The 24696-nt window shown below is 41.3% G+C and overlaps 1 protein-coding gene across 1 annotated transcript in view; it reads right to left on the bottom strand.

Annotated features, from left to right (window-relative positions):
• The window catches only part of LOC122813859 (zinc finger protein 480-like), a 114862-nt gene extending 90418 nt beyond the window's left edge, over nucleotides 1–24444 (bottom strand). Inside the window, exon 1 of the mRNA XM_044086398.1 lies at nucleotides 23950–24444. Within this exon, the coding sequence (XP_043942333.1) occupies nucleotides 23950–24096 (147 nt within the window). The 5' untranslated portion in view covers nucleotides 24097–24444. The remainder of the gene's footprint in view (nucleotides 1–23949) is intronic.
• Nucleotides 24445–24696: the final 252 nt, after the last annotated feature.

Here is a 24696-nt window from a genome sequence, read left to right as displayed (position 1 = left end):
AGAAACCTGGGTGGAAACTCCCAGATATGCTCAGAATTAGTCCAAAATGATACAAAAATCACTGAACCCACAGACATTGCCAACATACTGGCAGACAGGTTCAGTGCAAATTCCCCCCGCCCCAAAAGGAGAAATATCTATCCCACCACAGTCTAGGCTCCCAAACACCTCAAATGCCCAGGTGAGAGCTGCTCTCTAAAGCAAAAACACAGCATCAATGGGACCGGACGGTGTCCCCGGCTGTGTGCTACATGAACTCAATGAGGAACTAAACCCACACATAAGGCTGCTGTTTAATCTTAGCCTTACTACAGGATACATACCCAAAGAATGGCGTACGGCAACTGTGGTCCCACTCCACAAAGGCGGTGCTTCTACGGACCCTGGAAATTACCGCCCCGTAAGCTTGATGAGCCTTGTCTGCAAAGCTATGGAGAGGATCATAATGGAACTCATAAATAAAGAGATTGGGGACCTACAGACACTGGATCCTACCTAATTTGGCTTTGTCAAGGGCAGATCCTGCCTCTTGAACTTGGTCGACTTTTTCGAAACAGTCAATAAGGCCATTGATGAGGGTAAGGCAGTTCACACAGCCTACCTTGACCTAGCAAAAGCGTTCGACACAATACCCCACTCGGGCATCATAGAAAAGCTCACCAGCTTAGATGTAAACCCATATGTCACAAGATGGGTTGCAAACTGGCTCAAGGACAGAACCCACAGGGTTAGAGTTGCTGGTGCCATGTCAGACTCTAAGCCGGTCACGAGTGGTGTCCCACAGGGCTCAGTCCTGGGCCCCCTCTTGTTCGGCATTTATTTTTCTGAAGTGCAGGCAAACACAGGGGGATTGTGGCTGACAAAATTTGCAGATTACTGCAAACTGGGTACCATAATTGACACTCCATCAGACACAGACATCCTCCAGAGAGGTCTCATAGAAATGGATAACTGGTGCCAGAGCCATGGCCTTAAGCTAAATGCCAAAAAATGTATAGTCATACCCTTTGGGAAAAACAAGGTAACCCCTAATTACCACATAGGTGGTAATCCATTAAACACGGAAGAAGTTATCAGGGACCTGGGGACCCAAGTTGACAGTAACTCTCTTTTGACACTCACATTGCCAAAGTGGTTAGGAAGACCTTCTACATTGCCCACCTGATCATGAAGGGATTCACATCCAGATCAGGAGAGGTCATTGTACCCCTGTACTCTTCACTTATCAGACCAATGATGGAGTACAACGCCCCATTCGGAATGTACCTTACCCGACACCTGCAGCAATTGGAAAGACCCCAAAAGTTCCTCACCAAAAGGATAAAGGGGCTCAAACATATGTCATACGCGGCCCGACTGAAGAAACTCCAGCTCTATTCAGTCGCATACCATCTGCTCAGAGGTAATCTGTGCCTGACATACAAGGCCATGTCCAACCCGGAATTAATGGACATGCTCCACCTCAAAAAATCCAAATCCACCAGAGCCACGAGAGCAAGAGACTTAAACCTCAACACGGATATAAATAGGACGTGCTGGAGGGACAGATTCATCACCCAGAGACTCCCTACACTATGGAACAGGATCCCAGTCCATGTGAGGCAGAGCCCCTCACTGACTCTGTTCAAGAGAAATCTTGACGAGTGGATGGGAGATCGTAGGTTTACCCCGGGAATCATCTCTGTGTCACTGCTGGACAGAGGCACAGCAAACTAATGGGTATAGTATTCTCATCCTAAGGGGTGGTGAAAGCCACACACACTCTGGCTAGGCTTATAAATGCCCTAGGGCAGATAGCCTAGTATGAACCTATGAACTTATTTCTGATTTTCCAGACTCTGAGGGTAAAACTTCTGCTCTTTCCTTGTTAGCGACTTCCTCAAGTGGTTTGTCATTTTATCAAATGTAGTTATGATGCAGCAAATGCCTCTTGTAGGGCTGCTGCTTTTTTTCAGTACGGAGAAGGTATTCTTGGCTTAGGCTTGAACCTCTACCTGCTGATATTAAGGCTCAGTTGATGGATGCTCCTCTGGATAAAGTCCCTTCAGGATAAAAGGAAGGCCTCACAGGACCTTAAATGTGCATTTTTCTCATCTGGCTAAATTTCAGAGAAACTACCCCAATAAGCCAGCCATTGTTCGCAGACAATCTCGCCTTCAACTAAAAGGTTTAAAGCGTGGAAAATAGGCTCCTCTTGCTAAGGCCACTCGGACTTAGGGATTCAGAAGCCTTCCTTTCCTGACTAACCTGTTGTTTCTTCCCACCCACATTCCTCTTCCTCTTTGCCTCTCTCCTTCTCTTCTACTTTAGCTTCAGATCACTCAGGATTCTTGGGTTCTGTCAATCATTTGTCAGGGGTACTTCATGGAGTGAAAATCTTGCCCTCCTTTTAAGGGAATTCCTCAGCCCCCTTGGAACAGCTTCCTTTTTTCTCCAGAGTTTCTTTGAGATCTCTTGTCTCAGGGTACTATCCAAAAGGTGCTCGTGTCCCAAAGGGGGAAGGTGTTTTACTCAAGAATGTTTCTAATGCCCAAAAAAGAGGGCCGTTTGAGAACAATTCTAGACATCTCTTATCTAAACACTTTTCTGAAGGTGCCTTCCTTTAGGATGTTGTCCCATCAGACTCTGTTTCCTCTCTTGCTCCCTCAGGCCTATTTGGTGTCTCAAGATCTTAAGGATGCTTATCGCCATATTCCGATCCATCCTCTTTTCAAGAAAGGTTTGCCTTTCTTAGTTTCTTCCTGGCATTTTCAGTTGTCTGCTTTGTCTTTTGGTCTTTCTACTGCCCTAAGGGTGTTCACCAAATGCCTTGCTCCTATGATTGCTTTCTGCAGGATTCAAGGGATTGAAATATTTCCTTACTTGGGTGACCTGCTGATTCAAGCATCCTCTCCAGAGCTCCTTTTGCAAAATCTTCATTTTGCCATTTCTCTTCTTCAGAGTCTGGGGTTTACAGTAAACTTCAAAACATCTTCTTAGACTCTTTCTCAGATAATGTCTTTCTGGGTTGCAGGATTCAGACAGTGTCTATGCTGGCATCCCTGCCTCCTCCAAAGGCCTTCATTCTCATTTCTTTCTTTCAAACTTTTCTTCTTCCAGCCTCCATTACAGCCTGGGAGTTTCTGAGAGCTCTGGGTTTCATGGCATCCACCATTCCAATGCTCCATGTGGCCAAACTTCACATGAGAAAGTTTCAGTAGTTCCAGACGTCAGTGCAGCTTTGACAAGCACATCCTCTAGACTTTGTAGATCCCCTTCTTCCTTGTCTCAAAAAGGAACTTCACTGGTGGATTCACCAGTTGTCTCCGAATCCAGGGCTCTCTTTTCATCCCACTCTTCTCTTAGGAACTGTTCAAAGATGTTTCAGATGTGGGATGGGGAGAAACATTTGTCTACCTAAAGGTACAGGGAGTGTGACTGCCTCATCAGCAGAAGGAGCACAGGAGTGTCAAAGAGATAAGAGCTCTCATGCTGTCTCTTCAGGCCTTTCCTTCTCTTTTCTCTTCGGGGCCTCTCAAGGTATTCACAGACAATACCACAGTGATGTGGCATATTAAACAGGGAGGAATAAGATATTTGCAGGTTGGCACTTTTGGTATGGCTCTTGCTATCAAGTATCAGGTGACTTTTCTGGCAGTTTATATCCCTTCAGATCAGAACATTGTGGCAGACACTCTCAGCAGGTCCCATCAATCCCATGAATGAATGCTTCACAGGGATGAGTTTCTGGGGGTTACGTTTAGTTCCCCGAGCATCCACTTCCCCGACATGCATTTCACCGACACTTCAGATCACCAACATTCCCAAAGCCGATGTTAGCTGCACGGTAAGTAAACCATCTACTTGAACTTTGCCCCTTACCCCTGCGGTAGTGTGTTCTCGGAGTTGGTATATTTATTAAGGGGGGTTTTGTTTTTTCGGGTAGTTTATTCTGTTGGGATGGCCAAGTGTTTACTTGCCACACTGGTAATGTCAGCTTTGGGAATGTCAGTGATCTGAAGTGTTGGTGAAATGCGTGTTGGGGAAGTGGACGTTCGGGGAACTAAAGGTAACCCATTTCTGAACATTGTCTACCAGTGGGGTACTCCTCAAGTAGATCTATTTGCCTCCCTTCGGAACAGACAACTTTCTCTATTTATCACCAAAGTCCCAGGTCTTCTGGTGTGGAAGGTGGACGCTCTCTCATTTGCTTGGAAGGGAGGTTTCTTTATACATTCCTTCCCCTTCCTTTAATTCCGAAAGTCCTGTTCAAGATTCAACGGGATACTCCCAAAATCTTGTTGGTGACTCCCTTTTGGCTGCGGCAGCAGTGGTTCTCCCTCTACTTCTGCATCTAGCCAAGGATAATCACCACAAGTTACCTCACAGGGTGGATCTATTCACAAGACAAAGGATCTCTCATCCATCCCCACCTGTCCATGCTTCAACTTGACACTGTGGATGATAGGATTTTTTCTCTGAGGATGTGATGAAGGTCCTGCAGGAGCCCAAGAAACCTACTACTAGAAAATACTACTTACCCAAATGGAAGAGGTTTTCTATTTCATGTCTCTCTTGTAACCTGGACCCACTTACTGTTTATGTTCCTTTGGTTCTCTCATTTGTGTGAGTTGCCACATGCTGGTTTGGACTATTCTTCTATTATGTCCCACTCTTCTATTATGGCCCACTTATCAGCTCTTTCTGCTTGTCTGCCTTTAACTCCTCCTTTAGCTTCTAGATTTCAGGCTAAACAATTTCTTAAAGGCGTCCTTAATATTAGATCTCCCAGGAAGCCTGTTCCTCCTCTCTGGGATTGGAGAAGTTGACTGAAGCTCCTTTTGAGGCTGCTGCTTCAGCTTCCTTACAACATTGTTCCTGGAAGACTGTTCTGTTGTTAGCTCTTACTTCTGCCAGATGGGTGTCTGAGTTGCAAGCCCTTATGGCTTGTCCTCCTTTTTTGATATTGCATGAGGACAGGGTGTCCTTGCATACTAATCCTTCTTTTAAGCCTAAGGTGGTTAATGAGTTGTCACTTAATCAGTCTGTTAATTTGTCTATTTCTTCTCCTCTGCACAATCTGAGAATTACAGGGTGCTACATACTTTGGAAGTGCATAGACAACTCAGATTTTAATTGGATAAGACTAAGGCTATTAGGAAATCTAATCCGTTGTTTGTTTCTTTTCATCCTAGGTCTTTAGGATTAGCTTGGCCAAGCAAACCATTTCTTCTTGGATTTCAAAGACTATTTCTTTTTGTTACACTTTTCATGGCAACATCCTTCCTTCTTCTGTAAAGGCTCATTCTACTAGTGGTATGGCTTCTTCTGGTGCTTTTTTCAAGGACTTAGATACTAATTCTATACTTGAAGCAGCTACTTGGACTTCTGTGCATACTTTTACCAAGCACTACAAGTTGGATGGTATTTCTAGAGCTAGGGCTGGTTTACTCGAGCCATTCTTCATGGCTTTTACAGGGCTCTTCTGCTCCCTCCTTCTCCCAAGTTTCGCCTTGAGCTTTGGCATTCTCCCGTAAGTGACAAATAATGCAGCAGCGAATGTAAGGATATAGTACAGTTGTGTAAAGTCTTACCATAACAGTAGATGACTTGTCTTCACTGATGCAGTATTCACTCCCTCCCTCCATCCCCCCCAAGTCCTTTTCCTTCCTGGATGTAGAGGTTACCCCTTGGGTTCCCCTGGAATGGTGTCCCTACTGGGGCAATCAGTTCTGAGGATGGTGTGCCTTAATGTCACATTTATGCCCTATGCTACGAGGAGCATTTGGTGACGTTCAGCATACCTTGTTGCTTTGGTAGACTGGCCAGACGTGGGGCTTCCATGGGAGGGAATCCCATGCGTTATGAATACTGCAGCAGTGAACACAAGGACATCTACTGTTACAGTAAGGTTTTACATAACTGTACTTTCTTCCACAATGCAATAACATTTCTACTAATACCCTCTTAACAGAACAGTGATAACATTTCCAAATAGGGCAGGAGTGTTCGGTGTGTGTTGCTTAAAACAAAACGATAATACCATGCATGTGGGAAGTGGAAAAACTTTGGGTAACTTAATTCTTTGAAGACTGTTGTTGAAACCTGGCATGTCTACAACTATTGGGGTTTGGCTTTATTGGTCCGAATATCCCCATAATGATTTAAAAGGTAAAAAGTCATGGGTATTAAGAAGCCATGTAGCTAAAACCCTGGTATGTGTTTAAGGGGTCATTTGCATATATCCCATGGGCTTCCAGAAGCAGGTTTACAGTATTGCAAAGTGAAAGCTCTAATCTTTCTTGCAGTTTTGCACAATCCTTAAAAAGAGGAAGTTCCACTGGAAACCAATTGTAAAAGTAGTAAAATGTTTAATCACGAACAAAAGCACAGCACAGTATACCAGGGTTAAGCGCTTTCATCTAAAATTAGACTTCATCAGAACCCTGAACAGAGGAAATAAACTCAATTATATACAAAATTAGGCGCCAAAAATCTTAAAGCAACACTCATGATTTTCACAAATAATCCTCATACAAAGGACACAAAGATAATAATAATAATAATGCATAGAACCAAATGTTTCCATATAAAAGTTTCCATATAAAAAACCTACTGCTAATACTGAAATGTATATTAAAGTATGTTACATATAATGTGTTTATGTATATAAAAAGGGCTTAATACTAATGAAATCATTTACCCCTGGGTAGCAAGTTGCATTGGTTCTAAACTGCCAAATTGCCTCTTTTTTGGCCAAATTCACTTTCCAATTCCCCCCACAGGGATTAATATCAACCCTGTCTACAATAAAAAAACTTAAAATAGTGGGTACTATTATGTAATGAGACGTGATGAGCTAGAGCATTTTTAACATCACCCTTTCTAATTTTATACAAATGTTCGTAAATACGTTTTCTAAAAGGCCTCTCGGTCTTGCCAATATAAAACGCAGAACATTTGAAACATGCTGCCAAATATACCACTCTGGAGGTGTAACAATTACCACCATTACTCTTAACATATGTTTTATTAAAATTATCTAACCTAACCCCACTAGTTTCAAAAATGGACGAACACTGACCACAGCATCCACATTTCCTTGTGATGCCCGAACTAAATCTTGAAACTTTCTTTAACTCAAGTAAATTTTTAATATTAGGACCCGTTCTAAATACAAAACTGGGTTGACTGCCCAGAATATTCACACAATCGTTGTCAGATTGTAAAATTTTCCAGCATTCAAAAATTATGTTTTTGATGTATTGTACATATGGGGAAAATGTCAAAACACAAACTCTAGATTTTTGTATGGAAGAAGATGAACAATTATTTCTAGACAAATCACCTTTCCCTAAAATGGGAAAAAATTTTTGACCCCATTCACGTGTAACATAAGAAATAACATCACTTAACATATCATTCGGGTAACCCCTATCCAAAAACATGGATCTAATAAGTTCCAATTCCCTTACCATAACAGATTTGGTAGAAGACATACGGGCAGCTCTAACACATTGCCCCTTAAATATATTCCTAAAGGTGTACCTAGGATGGTCACTTGAAAAGTGCAAATAATTATTCAAAAAAGTATTCTTACGATATATCCTAGAGTCAAATCCGTTAGCTGAATGACTGATGAAAGTGCCCAGATAAGCAATCCCAGTGGAAGAGAACTGATGGGTAAACCGTAAAAAATCCGTGGATTGATTAATATAATCCATAAATTCAGAAATCTCAGTTGCAGAACCATTCCACAGGATGAACAAATCATCCAAATATCTAGTGTAAAAAGTAATCTTGGAAAAATATGGAGAGGAGAATAGAAAAAGTTTTTCCCACTCATACATGACAAGATTTGCGAAGATGGGTGCACACGAGGCACCCATCGCCACCCCTTTTGTCTGTCTGTAAAACTCCCCTTCAAAACTAATATAATTGTGGTCCAAAACCAAGGACATCATGTCAACCAAAAGACAAATTCGATCCCAAGTAAAATCTGAAATGGATCGTAGCCTATTTTCAAAATAAACTAGTCCTATATCCTTCGGGATACATGAAAATAAATTGACAATGTCGATGGTCAAAAAAATTAAGTCCTTGTCCCACAACTCAGGTGATAACTTCCCCAAGAAAGACCAAGAGTCTTTAACAAGGTGGGGAATTCTCTCATACAACGGTTTTGTCCATCGGTCAATGACCGTACCAATAGGAAACGTTTTTGACTTGCCACCTGAAACAATGGGTCTAAAATGCGGGTTGGAAACACACTTGTGGACTTTAGGAATTCCAAAAATGGTTGTCAAAACTGGAAAATCAACCTAAATAAAGTCATAAATGTCTTTAGGAATCCAGTTGTTAAGAAAGTATTCCTCAATGGCAAGATCAATTTTACGATACCCTACATTGATTTCATTGAGAGAAACCACTTCATAATTCCCAGATTCCAAAACAATTTTTGTCATGGCATTAACATAGTCCACGTTATTAAACCATTAAAATGTTAGGTACACACAAATGCTATAGTTGTACATGTTGTGGTGATATTTTATCAGTAGATCCTTATTTTAAACACCCTGTTACTTTTAAGTTGTTTCATTTCAATTGTACTGCAAATTGTAACACTACGAAACTGGTATATCTCGCTACCTGCATGATGTGTGACGCCTTCTACGTAGGTAAGACTACGCGAAGGCTAAAAGATCGTATTATAGAGCATAGGTCTGAAATCAATAGACAGGTACAGACCAATGCTTTATTTAAACACATATCAGAACATAATAAGCACAGTTTTAAATTCAGATGTATTGAGATTGTACAAGTGAGTATGAGGGGGGGGGTGATGTCAACAATCTTTTAGAAATAAAGGAACTGGAGTGGATAATAAGGCTACATGCTGATACCACTCCTGGTTTAAATAATGCTATTAGCATAAAACCTATATTAAGACAACAGATGAGTAACCTGTAGAACATGATGGCTGTGGATAGAATTAAGAAAAGAAAAGAATAGATATTCATGGACATGTAATGTTTTTAAAATTTGTTATATTATATAAATATATATTTTTTAATGAAATTTTTTTTTGTTTTTTAAAAAAATATTTTTGCTGGGTTTTTGAATTTTATTGAGTGATTTCTATTGGTTGGTTTGGTCATGAGTTCTTAACTGTTACCTCTATTTAAATGTAAAGTATTTTATACTATGTATGCTGATGAAGGGTTGAGAGCCCGAAAGCTTCATTAAAAATTATTGGCGTTTCTGTGACTTTCTGTTGTCTTTGAGAACTTTGTGCTCTATCCTTGTGTTTCAAAGTCAAAAAATTTTTCCCATTTTAGGGAAAGGTGATTTGTCTAGAAATAATTGTTCATCTTCTTCCATACAAAAATCTAGAGTTTGTGTTTTGACATTTTCCCCATATGTACAATACATCAAAAACATAACTTTTGAACGCTGGAAAATTTTACAATCTGACAACGATTGTGTGAATATTCTGGGCAGTCAACCCAGTTTTGTATTTAGAACGGGTCCTAATATTAAAAATTTACTTGAGTTAAAGAAAGTTTCAAGATTTAGTTCGGGCATCACAAGGAAATGTGGATGCTGTGGTCAGTGTTCGTCCATTTTTGAAACTAGTGGGGTTAGGTTAGATAATTTTAATAAAACATATGTTAAGAGTAATGGTGGTAATTGTTACACCTCCAGAGTGGTATATTTGGCAGCATGTTTCAAATGTTCTGCGTTTTATATTGGCAAGACCGAGAGGCCTTTTAGAAAACGTATTTACGAACATTTGTATAAAATTAGAAAGGGTGATGTTAAAAACGCTCTAGCTCATCACGTCTCATTACATGATAGTACCCACTATTTTACGTTTTTTTATTATAGACAGGGTTGATAATAATCCCTGTGGGGGGAATTGGAAAGTGAATTTGGCCAAAAAAGAGGCAATTTGGCAGTTTAGAACCAATGCAACTTGCTACCCAGGGGTAAATGATTTCATTAGTATTAAGCCCTTTTTATATACATAAACACATTATATATAACATACTTTAATATACATTTCAGTATTAGCAGTAGGTTTTTTATATGGAAACTTTTATATGGAAACATTTGGTTCTATGTATTATTATTATTATCTTTGTGTCCTTTGTATGAGGATTATTTGTGAAAATCATGAGTGTTGCTTTAAGATTTTTGGAGCCTAATTTTGTATATAATTGAGTTTATGTCTTCTGTTCAGGGTTCTGATGAAGTCTAATTTTAGATGAAAGCGCTTAACCCTGGTATACTGTGCTGTGCTTTTGTTCGTGATTAAACATTTTACTACTTTTACAATTGGTTTCCAGTGGAACTTCCTCTTTTTAAGGATTGTGCAGATTTGAGTCGCTACCTTGGGTAGCGTGTGTTTTTCATTTGGTTTGCATGCTTTTTGGTCCATTATTTCTTGCAGTTTTTACTGAATTGTTTGTCTGTGCAGCCTTTTTACCCTTTGCTTATTTTCTCTTTGCTAACTGTCTCATTTTATTGGTCACATACCTTTAACCAACACTGCAGTGTAATTCAACTTTGCCACAGACAAATGCTTTATTTGGCTTCTTGCGATACTGACACTGTTCACTTACACCAAATAAGTAGCTCCCTCAGTACTAAGATTAAAGTACCAAGCTTATTCTCCCAGATTAGTTACACTTGTCCTTCTTTGGGGGACCAGGAATGAACATCTGTCACTAGAACTGGCTATGTGGAGGATAACTTAGCTCCCTGGTGTGCCAACTTCCACATTACTTCCTAAAGGATTTTGCTTAAAGTAGCCTAAGTCCTACTCCCCTTGGCATCTTGTCATGCATGCTAGCACAGGGAGGACAGATCCTCCAAATGCAAAATGCAAGTATGCCTCCACACATGCTGGCACAGGGAGGACAGACCCTCCAAACACACAATGTATGTACACCTCCACACATGCTGGCACTGGGAGGACAGACCCTCCAAACTCACAATGTATGTACACCTCCACACATGCTGGCACAGGGAGGACAGACCCTCCAAACTCACAATGTATGTACACCTCCACACATGCTACCACAGGGAGGACACACCCTCCAATCACATAATGCATGTATGCTTTCACACCTGCTGGCACAGGGAGGACAGAACCTCCAAACACACAATGCATGATGCTTCCACACATGTTGGCATAGAAAGGACAGAACCTCCAAACACACAATGCATGACACTTCCACACATGCTGGCAGCAGCACAAGTGCCGTTTTGCAGTTCTGTGAATGCAGCCGGACAACATGCACCAGGTGCAGTTTATGTGACAAGTGCCAGGTGTCACAGCTGCTGTGTCAGGCTGCTTCCCTCCTCAAAGGATGGGTGAGACGATACTGGCCACTCACTGCTACTGTCTCCAGTGGGCTCCAGTGGCACCCAGATTATTAATACAGATGTCCTTCTCAGCAGGCTGGATAAGGAGACGGTCATGGTCAGCTGTCTATCAGGTGCCAGGATATGCCATATCACACGTGCACTAAAGTCTCTCAACAATAGGTGCTGTTATGACTCAGTCCTAGTCCATGTACCTCTCTGGACTATGTGAAGAAACATGACTGAGGTCTCGGGCTGTCTCAGGCAGGTGTGCCCCTGCCTCAAGCAGCATTTTATCTTCACCTAGGATGATGCCTCAATAAGAACAGAAAATGACTGACTTCAATAGTTGGATTAGTTTCTGGTGTCATTCTAGGGGGATCCAGTATCTGTCAGGCTGGGATGACATGACTGACAGACCATGATGCTTTGCCAGAGATGGTCCTCATCTGTCACCCCTGGGATTTTGGCTACTGGCTCTTGCCACCCCCAAAGTGCCTTTTTTAGGCAGTGTCTCAAGGACAAAATTCCCCGACGTACAAATTCCATCTAAAAACAACTTTAAGGTTATGCTGCTAAACGCTAGGAGTCTTAACACGAAACTGCACTCACTGGAAGCAGTCCTCACCTTGGAAGATGCAGACATTTGTGCAGTCATGGAGACCTGGTTGAAGGCTGTGGAGATTACCACAGCCATACCGGGTTGCACCTCCTTCCACACATTCAGACCACAAACTGAAGGCGTTAAAACTAAAGGAAGTGGTGTATCAATACTTATTAACTAATCTGGAGGTGATCAGTTACACAGTTTAATTCCCTGGAGATAATTCAGGTGCAATTAACTGTTGGTAGGACACCTTCAAGTCTTTGCCATCTATGGGAGCCTCTCCATGAATTAAGACACCCACTCTGCCTATCTGGATCTACTAGAGTCTATCAAGATACATCCAACACCATGACTTTGGGTGACTTTAACTATCCATCCATTGACTGTGTAAATTACTTGTGCTCAGACTCACTTGCCCAATAGTTCCTCAGTGCCCTGGACCAGGTGGTTGACACCCCCACAAGAGGTGCCAAAATCCTGGATCTCGTATTTACCAGTATGCGGACCACTGTAACACCCCCACTGTGAGGTCTTCCCTGGTGAGATCTGACCATAAATCAGTCTCATTTGAAGTAACTATCACATCTAACCTCCCCATATCAACTAATCTAAAAAACGTCTCCAAAGTATATTACAACCTCTTATGGGATTGTATAAATAGGTTCACTGCACCTCTTCCCTCAGATGGAAGTGGCAACTATGCAGAGTTCTACACCAATGCTATATACAAACACATGTATACCTGCAGTGACTTGGCTGCATCTGATAAGACCAAAAGAATCTCCTCAAGGAAGAGCAAACCTGCCTGGTGGACAACTGCTATTAACAGGCTTTACAATAACCGAAAGAAATTGCTATCCAAGTGTAAGAGGGAGCGAGCCCTAAACTGGAAACACTCCCTCCTCAGCTTAAACAAGCAAATAAGACTTCTTGTGAAATTCTCCAAAGCAAATTATGAATACAAATTAGCTTCATTAACTAAAGACAACCATAAGGAGTTCTTTAGTTACATCTGTAACCTAAAAGGAAAGGCCCAGATTTGTGTCAAACCGGTAGTTAATGATACCACATATACCGAGCCTGTGGACATAACTAACCTGTTGGCCTACAAGTTCTGTGAAAACCTCACTCTCCTGTCCCCGCCACACATACCTCATGACATCTCTAACACCTGTCCCTTACCTTGTATCTCTAAAGAACAAGTCATAAACGCCCTCTCTAAGGCCAAAAACACAACACCTATGGAACCTGATAACATCCCAGGCTGTGTCCTACATGGGCTCCAACAAGAAATAGCAATGCCATTGAGTACTCTTTTCAATGACAGTTTAAGCACTGGCTTCATCCCAGCTGAATGGAAAATGGCCACCATTATTCCCTTGCACAAAGGTGGTGCTTTTACTGACCCCAGGAACTACAGACCTATTAGCCTGACTAGCCTTATCTGCAAGGCCATGGAGCGAATCATCATGGACCTTATCAACAAAGATATAGGTAGTCTCCAAACACTTGACCCTACTCAGTGTGGATTTGCCAAAGGGAGATCATGCCTGTTAAACCCGGTGGACCTCTTTCAGACAGTCACCAAGGCCCTGGAAAAGGGGAAATCTGTGCATACAGCCTACCTAGACTTAGCCAAGGCATTTGACACTATCCCCCTCTCAGGCATCATTGACAAACTCACCTAGCTAGGTATCAATCCTTATAGCAATAGATGGGTTGCTAACTGGCTCACTGCTAGAACCCATGGAGTCAAATTAGGAGAGTCTGCCTCCAACAGCAGACCTGTAACCAGTGGTGTTCCACAGGGGGATCAGTCTTTGAACCTCTGCTGTTTGGAATCTATTTCTCTGAAGTACAAGCAAAAACTAAAGGTCTGTGGCTGACAAAGTCTGCTGATAACTGCAAATTAGGAGCGGTCACAGAATCTCCAAATGATGTCAACATGCTACAAGAGGGTCTTACACAAACAAATGATTGGTGCCAAAGTCATGGCCTTAAACTAGATACAAAAAAATGTGTTATCATCCCTTTCGGTAAGGGCAACGTTCCTGCTAACTACCACATCAACAGCAACACCTTAAGTACGCACTCAGGTGAAATACCTGGGCACACAGGTTGACAGCAACCTTACCTTTGACTACCATGTCTCCACAGTGGCAAGAAGGGCATTCTATATTGTTCATCTCATAAGCAAGGGTACTGCCTCCAGAAAAAAAAAGAAGTTATAACCTCCCTGCACTCTTCCCTCATCAGGCCAATAATTGAGTAAAACACCCCTTTTGGTATGTACCTCTCCAACTACCTGCAGCAACTGGTGAGACCACAAAGGTTCCTCACAATGAAGATTCAAGGTCTTCAGCATCTGTCCTATGTGGATCATCTGAAATCACTGTCACTTTACTCTGTTTCATACAGACCACTCAGAGGCGATCTCTGCCTTGCATGCAAGGCAATCTTTGACCCTGCTTTATTGGAAATACTGCATCTCCCAAAGTCAAATGTTACACAGGTTACTCACTCTAAAGACCTTAACCTGGTATGTGGCATTAATCAAACCTGCTGGAGGGACAGATTTTTCTCCCAGAGGTTACCAAACCTTTGGAACAGACTCGCACTTCATGTCAAACAGAACACCTCATTGGCCCTCTTCAAAGACAACCTGGACGACTGGATGGGCAACCATAAATTCACCCCGGGGGTTCCACCTGTGTCCCACTTGGACAGAGGCAAATAGGTGCTGATCATGGAAATAAGGGTAGAACTTGGCTAGGCTTGTAAGGGCCCTAGGGCCATTAGCCAGTAACTTCCTATGATCCTATAATCAATCCTGGGGTTACATGAGTCACAGTTAGAGCTTTATCAATCTGTAACAGACAGGCTAAACAATTTCAACATGTCATCTATGGAGCCCCTTCTTATGAACAGTTGTACTGTCTTTGCAATATTCCGTCAAGGTATTTCACACAGCTGCTGTGAAATCTCCACATATCAATCCAAAATCACTTTTTATGGATTGGTGCAGTGACAGTGTCATGGTTTGTTAGGCTGCGTTATGAAGTGAGTGCATTTAATAGCTTTGAGAAAAAGTGATTATAACTAACTTACGCAGGCGCATTAACATCAGCAATCTCTCATATACTAATGCAGAGGGATTAGACTATGTAATTATTTATGAAAACATAACATAATGAATGGAGCAGCAGTCATAATTAAAATCCAAACATGCCTCAAAAGAGCGTGTAACCGGTGGTGACATGAGCCAGAAAAGCGAGGCTAACCATCGATGGTGACACGACCCAGAAAAGCGAGGCTAACCATCGGTGGTGACATGAGCCACAAAAGCAAGGCTAACCACTGGTGGTGACATGAGCCACAAAAGCAAGGCTACCACTGGTGGTGACATGAGCCACAAAAGCAAGGCTAACCGCTGGTGGTGACACGAGCCACAAAAGCAAAGCTAACCGCTGGTGGTGACACGAGCCACAAAAGCAAGGCTAACCGCTGGTGGTGACATGAGCCACAAAAGCAAGGATAAGAGTCAATGGCAAAGCAAGCCACAAAAGCATGGCTAACCATTGATGGCAAGGCAAGCCACAAAAGCCCTACTAAATGTTGATGGCAAGGCAAGCCACAAAAGCATGGCTAACCATTGGTGGCAAGACATGTCTCAAAAGCATGGCTAACATTTGATACAGACACATGACTCAAAAGCATAGCTAACATTTGATAAGAGACAGACATGCCTCAATGTAGGGCTAACCTTTGTTAAGAGACATATGCCTCAAAAGCACAGCTAACTTTTGGTGAAGGGAATATCTTGTACCAAACCAAAGAATAACAAAGTGAATAAATTATACTTTCTCAATTTAATCTTGAAAATAAACAAAAATACAGATTCTCATGTTATAAGAATAATAAGATAAGTGTGTGTGTGTGTGTGTGTGTGTGTGTGTGTGTGTAGGGTGCAGAGACTGTTACATACCCATGGACTGCACTGTCATCACACTTCAGGTCATGCTGCACAGAACCTAAGTGAACAGGGCACAGATACTGCTACATACCCATGGACTGCACGGTGCTCACACTTCAGGCTCATGCCACACTAAGACCGAGTATGCAGGGCATAGGTACTTACACATACCCAATAACTGTACGTTGCCCACACTTCAGGTTCCTGTGGCACAAAGCCCCTGAGTATGCAGTAATATCTGTATGATGCACTCATTATTACATATTATTGCTTACTTACTAGTGTATCACATAACATCACTGGGACTAAACATTCTGAAACAACTCCTTAAACATCAACAAAAGTCTAACAACTGCCTTAACACTACAAATATCATGGACTTCAGCATCTCTACAGACTTACAACTCGTCCTGCAAGCATCACAGCAGAAAGATGACCATTAGTAATACAGGGGTGCATTCTGGGATAAACTCAGTTGTGTTAGAATTCATTGTGCTGTACCTCCAAACACAGCACACAATTCCATGATATTGAGATGGTATGAGGTTTTACAAGGGGCTGAGAAGAATGTTCCAGCAGCAGGTGAACTCTGTTTTCTTCACTGGTTTTGTCAAATGTTTTGCATTCTAATGACGTCACAAGAAAATATCTTCTTCTCTGATGTACAGTGATTTAGGGTCTAGTTATAAATCATTTTGTGCATCAAGAACATGATGCAAACAGCCCGAATTGTGAAAAGTTATAGTTGCAGTTTTTTCAGTGGCCTTGGTAATCACTTTTTTTTTTTTGTGATATCTTTCCTTACAAATCCAGTATTTCACCAGCTATTTCTTTAGGTAATCTGAGATAATTACCGAGAGATCCCTTTCCTCATCTGCTAATGTTACTGGTTTTATTTCCTTCCAGCTGGGCACACATTTTCAGTTCTTCCTTTCCAGATGCATTATTTTGTGTGCCGTACACTGAATTAAACTGTCATTTTTTTAGTAAAATCCATTTTATTCTGGCAAGTATTTTATCATCTCCTCAGAATATTCTTGTTTGGCGGTATATTTATATCATTTTAGATCATTAGAAAAATGCAAATTTTCCTTCAGTATTTCTATAATGTCTTTTATAATGGCACTAACAAATGGCCACCCACAGTACTGAACAATACAGTGCCAAACCTGCCACAATCTATTTCCTCAGAGTAGTCCTCATTTACTATTGCCCTCTGTGCACACATGGCCAGTCAGCGTTTGCCCACAGTGTCATCCGGGCACTCACGCCAAGTACTTTTGCCACCTGTTAGGAAGTTTACTTGTCGATCAGGAAATCAGGTTTTGGGGATTGGTTGTCAGATATTTTTAGTTGTTCTGGGAACCAATGCATTTCTGCAGTATATTTTCCCCAGAGTGTTTACTAGCTCACTTTGAATTTCCTATTTTCAGTTCAACTGTGCTTTAGAATATATTGTTTCTTGTTGTAACTGGCATTCTGAAAGGTGTGAAGTGTGATCATTAGCAGACAAATAGTCTGAATTTCCTATTTTCAGTTCAACTGTGCTTTAGAATATATTGTTTCTTGTTGTAACTGGCATTCTGAAAGGTGTGAAGTGTGATCATTAGCAGACAAATAGTCTGAACCAAAGAATCCTTGTCATTTTGCATTTCAGCATAAGTAAACAAAGCCTACAAAGTCCCAGTTTTTACATGTAAAGTAAAATAAAGGACCTCTCCTCCAATAGCACTTAGTTTTCTGTGATGAAATTATTATTATAATTATTATTGCTTTAGTATAAATAATTGTCTAGCAATGAACAAAAACTACATTCAGGAAAATACTAAAATACACATTGCAGGAAACAAGTCTACAGTATAAATATTATTCATTCTTCTTTTTGTCTCAACGTCCTTACTATAATTTGTTAAACTCCTATGCTTATCAAGTGAAATACCCTGGGATTCAGAAAGAATCCTAATGACCTCAGGGGCTAAAAACTGCAGCCAAAAAGTGATGTTTCCACAGCTGTGGAAAATGTATTTCAGAGACATTTTAGCACAATGAGGAAAGTTGTCATTACTGACTAATCTACAAGTCTATGAATCGCATGGTGTTACCACTTGAGGCAATAAGCACGTTCCTGCTTTAATTACCTCTGGTAGCCGTGCAGCACATTGGCAAAGACATCCCTCTCACCTCCTCTGTCACATAGGTGCATATATTCAGAAACGTCACCATACCTCTCGCCTCAAGTTTAGATTACAGAACTTCCTTAATGTAGCCTCCTACTGTTTCCCTGCCCTTCTGCTCCACGGGAGGTTTCTGTCCTTCCTGAGGTCACCTTTGCACACCTGCATTACTCTTTGGTAGACGATTAAAGTCAGTCAACAAAGACAGACATTAGAATTTCATTCTTGTTATTGGTCAGAAAATGCATTGTGATGCTAGGCCTGTAGCAGTATTTAACTTATAGCATTAGAATATATATATATATATATATATATATATATATATATATATATATATATATATATATATATATATATATATATATATAGGTACAGGCCAACATGGAAGGACTGTGGCTGACCAACTGGGCGCCATAATCGACTCTCCAGCCGACACAAGCATCCTCCAAAAGGGCCTCATAGAAACAGACAACTAACTGGTGCCAGAGCCATGGCCTCAAGCTAAATGCCAAAAAGTGTATAGTCATCCCCTTTGACAAAAACAAAGTGCCCACAAATTACCACATAGGTGGTAATCCATTAAGTACAGAAGAAGTAATTAGGGACCTGGGGACCCAAGTTGATAGCAATCTCTCATTTGACAACCACGTGGCCAAAGTGGTCAGAAAAACATTTTATATAGCCCACCTAATCATGAAGGGATTCACATCTAGATCAGGGGAGGTCATTGTGCTTCTTTACTCATCCCTCATCAGGCCCATAATGGAGTACAATGCCCCTTTTGGGATGTACCTTACCAGACACCTGCAGCAACTGGAAAGACCCCAAAAGTACCTCACCAAGAGGATCAAAGGGCTCAAACAGATGCCATATGCTGCACGGTTAAAGAAACTCCAGCTCTACTCAGTGGCATACCTCCTGCTCAGATGCGATCTGTGCCTGACGTATAAAGCCATGTCCAACCAGGAATTAATGGACATGCTGCACCTCAGAAAATCCAAATCCCATCGAGCTATGTGCTCGAGAGACTTGAACCTCAGCACTGAAATAAATAGGACATGCTGGAGGGACAGATTCATAACCCAGAGGCTCCCTTCACTCTGGAATAAAATCCCAGTCCAGGTTAGGCAGAGTCCCTCATTGACTCTCTTCAAGAGGAATCTTGATGAGTGGATGGGAGATTGTAGGTTTACCCAGAGTATCACTTCTGTGTCATTGTTAGACAGAGGCACAGTATACTAACCTCGAAAAAGGGCATAGCAAAATTAATTTAAAATGGGTGGCAAAAGCCAAACGCACTCTGGCTAGGCTTATAAATACCCTAGGGCAGATAGCCTAGTATGAACCTATGAACCTATGAATAACATTTAAAAAAATTTCCTGGTTAACATCTAGCATTCCTCCTGTCTTTGTCCAGAAATTTGCAGCAGGGCTGTTAATAGGCGTCTGCCCCTATGTGTAGGCAACCCCACCCCCTCTCAACTGTCTCTGATTTTACAGAAATCTCCTGATTTTGCCCATAATATCTGCCTTGTCTCTAGTAACTCATGGACCATTACAGTCAGTCAATAATGCCAGTTGAAATTAAAGTTTCATGGAGGTGTTACTGCTAAAACCTACATCAGGTTACAAGAGGTCTGCTTTTGTGACATGTTCATTTGGTGCACAGGATTAAAGCTCCGATTTGTTAAGAAGTTGCTTTCAATATGACATACGGAATTAGAAACTTCCCCCATTATGTTTACTTTTTAAAGACTTAGGGTAATATTGATATAGTCTGTCTGGTCCTAGTGTAATTATGGGAGAAAATGCTGCTACAGTAAGACTGCTTTCTGTACCCCAAGATACAGTTTTGAAGCTCTTTTTTCCTTCTTTGTATTTTTTTGTTTGTTTAAACTTGGGGTACTTTATATCATCCCCCCTGGTGTTTAGGGTTGATGCAGAGCCTTAAAGGGCTGCTTTCTGTGTTTAAGGGTAGAGGGTGCAAAACAAAAAAATATAGAGGGGATTAGTTTTAAGTGACTTAGTGTCCTATTTCCCCCTGGTGTCTTGTGGTCCCATCCCTGTCCATATATATTTCGTGCTGCAAATTTCTTGCCCTATTAACTTTTCCAGTCTTCTTCTTTCGGCTTTTCCCAATTAGGGGTCACCACAGCGGATCACCATCCACTCATGATTGGCAGCGGAGTTTTATGGTGTCGAGTTGCCAGCCCAGCGCCCAACCTTCCACAGAAGGCACACACATGCACGCACTCATGCCTATGGCCAATTTTAGTGTGTCCAATCCACCTACAGCATGTCTTTGGGATGTGTGAGGAAACCGGAGCACCCGGAGGAAACCCACATGACCACAGGGAGGACATGCAGACTCTGCACAGAAGGCACCCCAACCGAGGATTGAAGTGGAGAACCTCTTGCTGTGAGGCGGCAAAGATAACCACTGCACCACCGTGGCCGCCCATAATTTTAAAGATCATACCCAGTGTCTATCGCCCCCCCCCCCCCATATTGCAGGATTTGCTCTAGTCACATGGAGGTTAGAGGTAAGACACTGATTCCCTCCCACACATACACAAACACAAAAGCATGCACATTCAAATCACATCTGTCTGCTAAAATTCCCAGAACGTACCGCTAATGCGATCTCACCAGTTGTCAGTGATAGGTGAACATGAAGTTTTGGCCAAGTTAATTAACTCACCCAGCTGAGCTACCTTACACAGCCAGGCAATTCAGTAAATGCCTTACCAGAGGCATTTCCAGTGGAAAGCACATGCTAAACAACACAGGCTGCTCCCCTGGAATGCCTCATTAGCATATAGCTCAGCCAGGGAGAAAGTCACCCACACCGATCCTACAGACTGCATAGGATCACTGCAGTGGGCTTATCTCTGAATCAGAAAGGATCACCACCAATGGTAGCAGCCATGTAAAGGCTTACTTCTGGCAGCAGCCCTTTCTGAAACCATTCCACAGGTTCAACACAAACCAAATGGCAGAACAGTAATGCCATAAAATAACGTTACCATGTGCAGAATGTTTATTTATTTGCTCATCTTTTTGCATTTATTATATTATTTCCTGTTTTTCAATATTGTTTCTTTTTTTTTTTTGTGCAAAATCTTTTATTTCTTTTTTATGAAAACATATACAGTGAGCATAACAATGATATTTGACAGGTAGCAGTATGACCAGTGAATACATGGCTGATTAATAAAAGATAAAAGCAAAATAGTGAAAACTATTTACACATATGCCAAAAGTCCATCCTTAATTATATATACCAACTTCAAATTAGAATGTGTTCAAAAAGGGATTTCCAAAATTCTGTAAAGTGGGTGTGGGATTTCGGTGTAGGTTAAATATCTGTGAGCTAGTAGGTGTTTAGAAGTGTTTTTCAGTATTGTTTCTAACATGACTATTCATTCTAAAACAGAAGCAATGCACATTCACTTACACAAATAAGTGGGGCAATGGGAAGGGCTGTTGTTGAGATTTTACCGTTACAAAGGTAGCAACCCTAACTCCAAACTCATTCTAATTTATTCATTAAAATGTGCAGTTCCACATAACTTGCCTTGCTAAAGTTTAAAGAGGCCATATCCACAGCACCTTTCTATTCTAATGCACTGGTTACCCAGTCAAATAATAGCATTAGATTTACAGTTCCAAAAAGGAAAGCCAGAACACTTCTGAATCAGCCGGCCTTAGTGAGGAATTTGTTTGAAAAATGGTTCTTGTAAGATTAAATGATTAATTTATTTAATGCATCTTTTAATGTATCGTTTAAAGTTTATATGTAATATTTTTCTTAATGTCCCAGCCCATACCTCTCAACCTGTTAGAAAAAGAAATCTGGACAAAGCCATAAAAAAAAGTGGGACAAAAGACCAAACATTCATACAATTTTTAAATATTCCTCCTACAAACTTAGAAAGTTGATAGAACAGGTTTTGCATTAGCATGAATTTGCTGAAGGGTATAGGTTCATAGGTTCATGGGTAGGTACTAGGCTTTCAGCCCAAGGGCCTACGTAAGCCTAGCCAACAACGCCACCCAAGAAAGTTATTTTCCTGTGCCACTGTCGAGCAGAGACACAGAAGTGATCCCCAGGGTGTATTTCCCATTTCCCATCCACTCATCAAGATTTTTCTTGAAGAGTGCTAATGAAGAACTTTGCTTGACATAGATGGGTAGCCTGTTCCAGAGTATGGGAAGTCTCTGGGATAGGAATCTATCCCTCCAGCATGTCCTGTTTATTGTGGTGACAAGGTTTAGGTCCCTAGAGCGTGTAGCTCGGAGGGATTGGGATTTCTTTAGGTGTAGCATGTCCAACAGCTCTGGGTTTGACACAGCTTTATATGTTAGGCAGAGATCACCTCGGAGTAGGCGATATGCTATGGAATAAAGCTGGAGTTTTTTGAAACAGTCAGTGTAGGGCATTTGTTTGAGTCCAGTAATCCTCTTTGTGAGGTACTTCTGTGGCCTTTCCAGCTGCCGCAGATGTCTTGTGATGTACATTCCAAAAGGGGCATTGTACTCTATAATGGGTCTAATGAGTGTCGAGTAGAGGGGAACGATGACCTCTTTTTTCCTGGAGGAGAACCCTTTTATGATGAGGTGTGCCACATAGAAGGACTTCCTGACTACTGTGGCGATGTGACTATCAAAGGAGAGACTACTGTCCACCTGGGTCCCAAGGTCTCTTATCACGCATTCGGTGTTAAGTAGATTGCTGCCTATGTGGTAGTTCATGGGAACAGAGTTTTTATCAAAGGGGATGACACTGCACTTTTTGGCACTGAGCTTGAGGCCATGGCTCTGACACCAGGCATCTGTCTCAGAGGCCCTTCTGTAGGATGTTCACATCATTTGGGGACTTGACTATGGCTCCTAGTTTGCAGTCATCTGCGAACTTCATTATTTTTTTTATTTATTTAACATTTGTTGACCGGGAAATTCTGACTAGGTTCCACAGATCCTGTTTTAAGCGGAGGCCCGGGGAGAAATGCTCCAGCCAGAGGCCTTCTGTGTTAGCCTGTACTTCAGAGAAGTAGATACCAAACAGGAGCAGTCCCGGGATGGAACCCTATGGTACTCCACTTGTCACTGGTTTGAGGTCAGATTTGGAGTCTGAAACTTTTACAGTGTGGGTTCTGTCAGTGAGCCAGTTGGCAATATGAAGTCTGAAACTCAAACGTCTGTCATTTTGTAACTTGAATCTATAATGATTTAGCACCAATTTGTCAGGAAACCAAAATTTTATGAAAAACGGACCAAAACTATGAGGCAAAAATCTGTACAGTTGAGAGGTATGTGCAGCCAGAGGACATAGTGCTGTTTAGATATTACATACAGTAAAAATATTCCTGTTTTTCCTGTATGAATTACACCTGAATTTAAAAAATGTGCAGTAGAATAAACGCATCGGATTTGTCCGTTAACTGTTTTCAGTTGTTAATCATAGTTATATTGGGATAGTTACATACCAGTGAATTTATTTTTTCAGTAACACAGCCCCTGAAATGTCCTACTATCTAATTTACCAGTGAAACAACTGCAATCTTCTTTACTGGGAATAGCATTTTCTCCCTCCTCACTTCACTCCCAGTCCCCACCCCTTCTCTCTTCTCACAGCATGAACATTTTGTTCACCATCTAGAAGCAATTCATCAAAAAACATTCTTTGTGCTCCCAGATTTGTATAATTAGTATTTCTTTTTATGTCTGGCATACAGTCACTAGCCACAAAACAGTTTATGTCTTAACCACTTCCAAGAATTACATTTCAGAAAACATACCATAAATAAGTTACTTAATGTTACTTATCAGGCAGTGTTTCTTACCTTGTACCCGCTGATTGCCTCATGCAGGAACACAAAACTGTGCCTGGAATGTCTGGGAACACACATTGTACAGATAAAGGTCTCATCCTCCTGACAGAACAACTCCAGTCTCCGTCTGTGTTCACCACAGCACTGCTTTGTTCCCATACTTGTAGCACGCAGTTTTAGTATTTCTGCTTTCTCCCCGCAGTGTGTTTCCTGGTATATATTCTCTAGCTTCAGTTTTTTTAATCTTTGAATCACTTCAATCAGTAAAAGATTCACAGAAGCATATATCTACAGTATAGATAGAAAGGCTTTAGTTGATTCCACATGTAACTCTTGTTAGGAAGTTCCTGTCAAGAAGCTAGACTGGAAGGTTTTGTGTTTTTGTATCAAATTCTGCTAACAAAGGGCCAACAAACCAGGTGTCGACAATCTAGAATCACTGAACAAATATATTACCATGTACAGCTCCTACCCCACATGCTGCCAACTAACAGTGAACATTATTATTGTATTTTTTTTTTTTTAGTTTCATTTTCAGAGAACAGGAAGTAGAATGTTTGGGAAAGTCACCGCCTCCATTTAAAGTGGTAACACACTCACAACTTGCTTAGTATTATTCCATAATGTGTGTCTGTTTAATTGTGGTATACCGGTCTACACATTCCTAGCAAATATTCATATAGAAATTAATCATATAGACACACTTTAAGAAAATCCAAATGGATGAATGCAAGTATACTAACTTATTTCCATGTCTGT

The sequence above is a fragment of the Protopterus annectens genome, chromosome 10.part0 (genome assembly GCF_019279795.1).
Source record: "Protopterus annectens isolate FY-2018-M chromosome 10.part0, PAN1.0, whole genome shotgun sequence".
Taxonomy (NCBI): domain Eukaryota; kingdom Metazoa; phylum Chordata; order Ceratodontiformes; family Protopteridae; genus Protopterus; species Protopterus annectens.
Note: the sequence above shows the minus strand (reverse complement) of the source record. Positions and strands in the feature narration are given on the sequence as shown.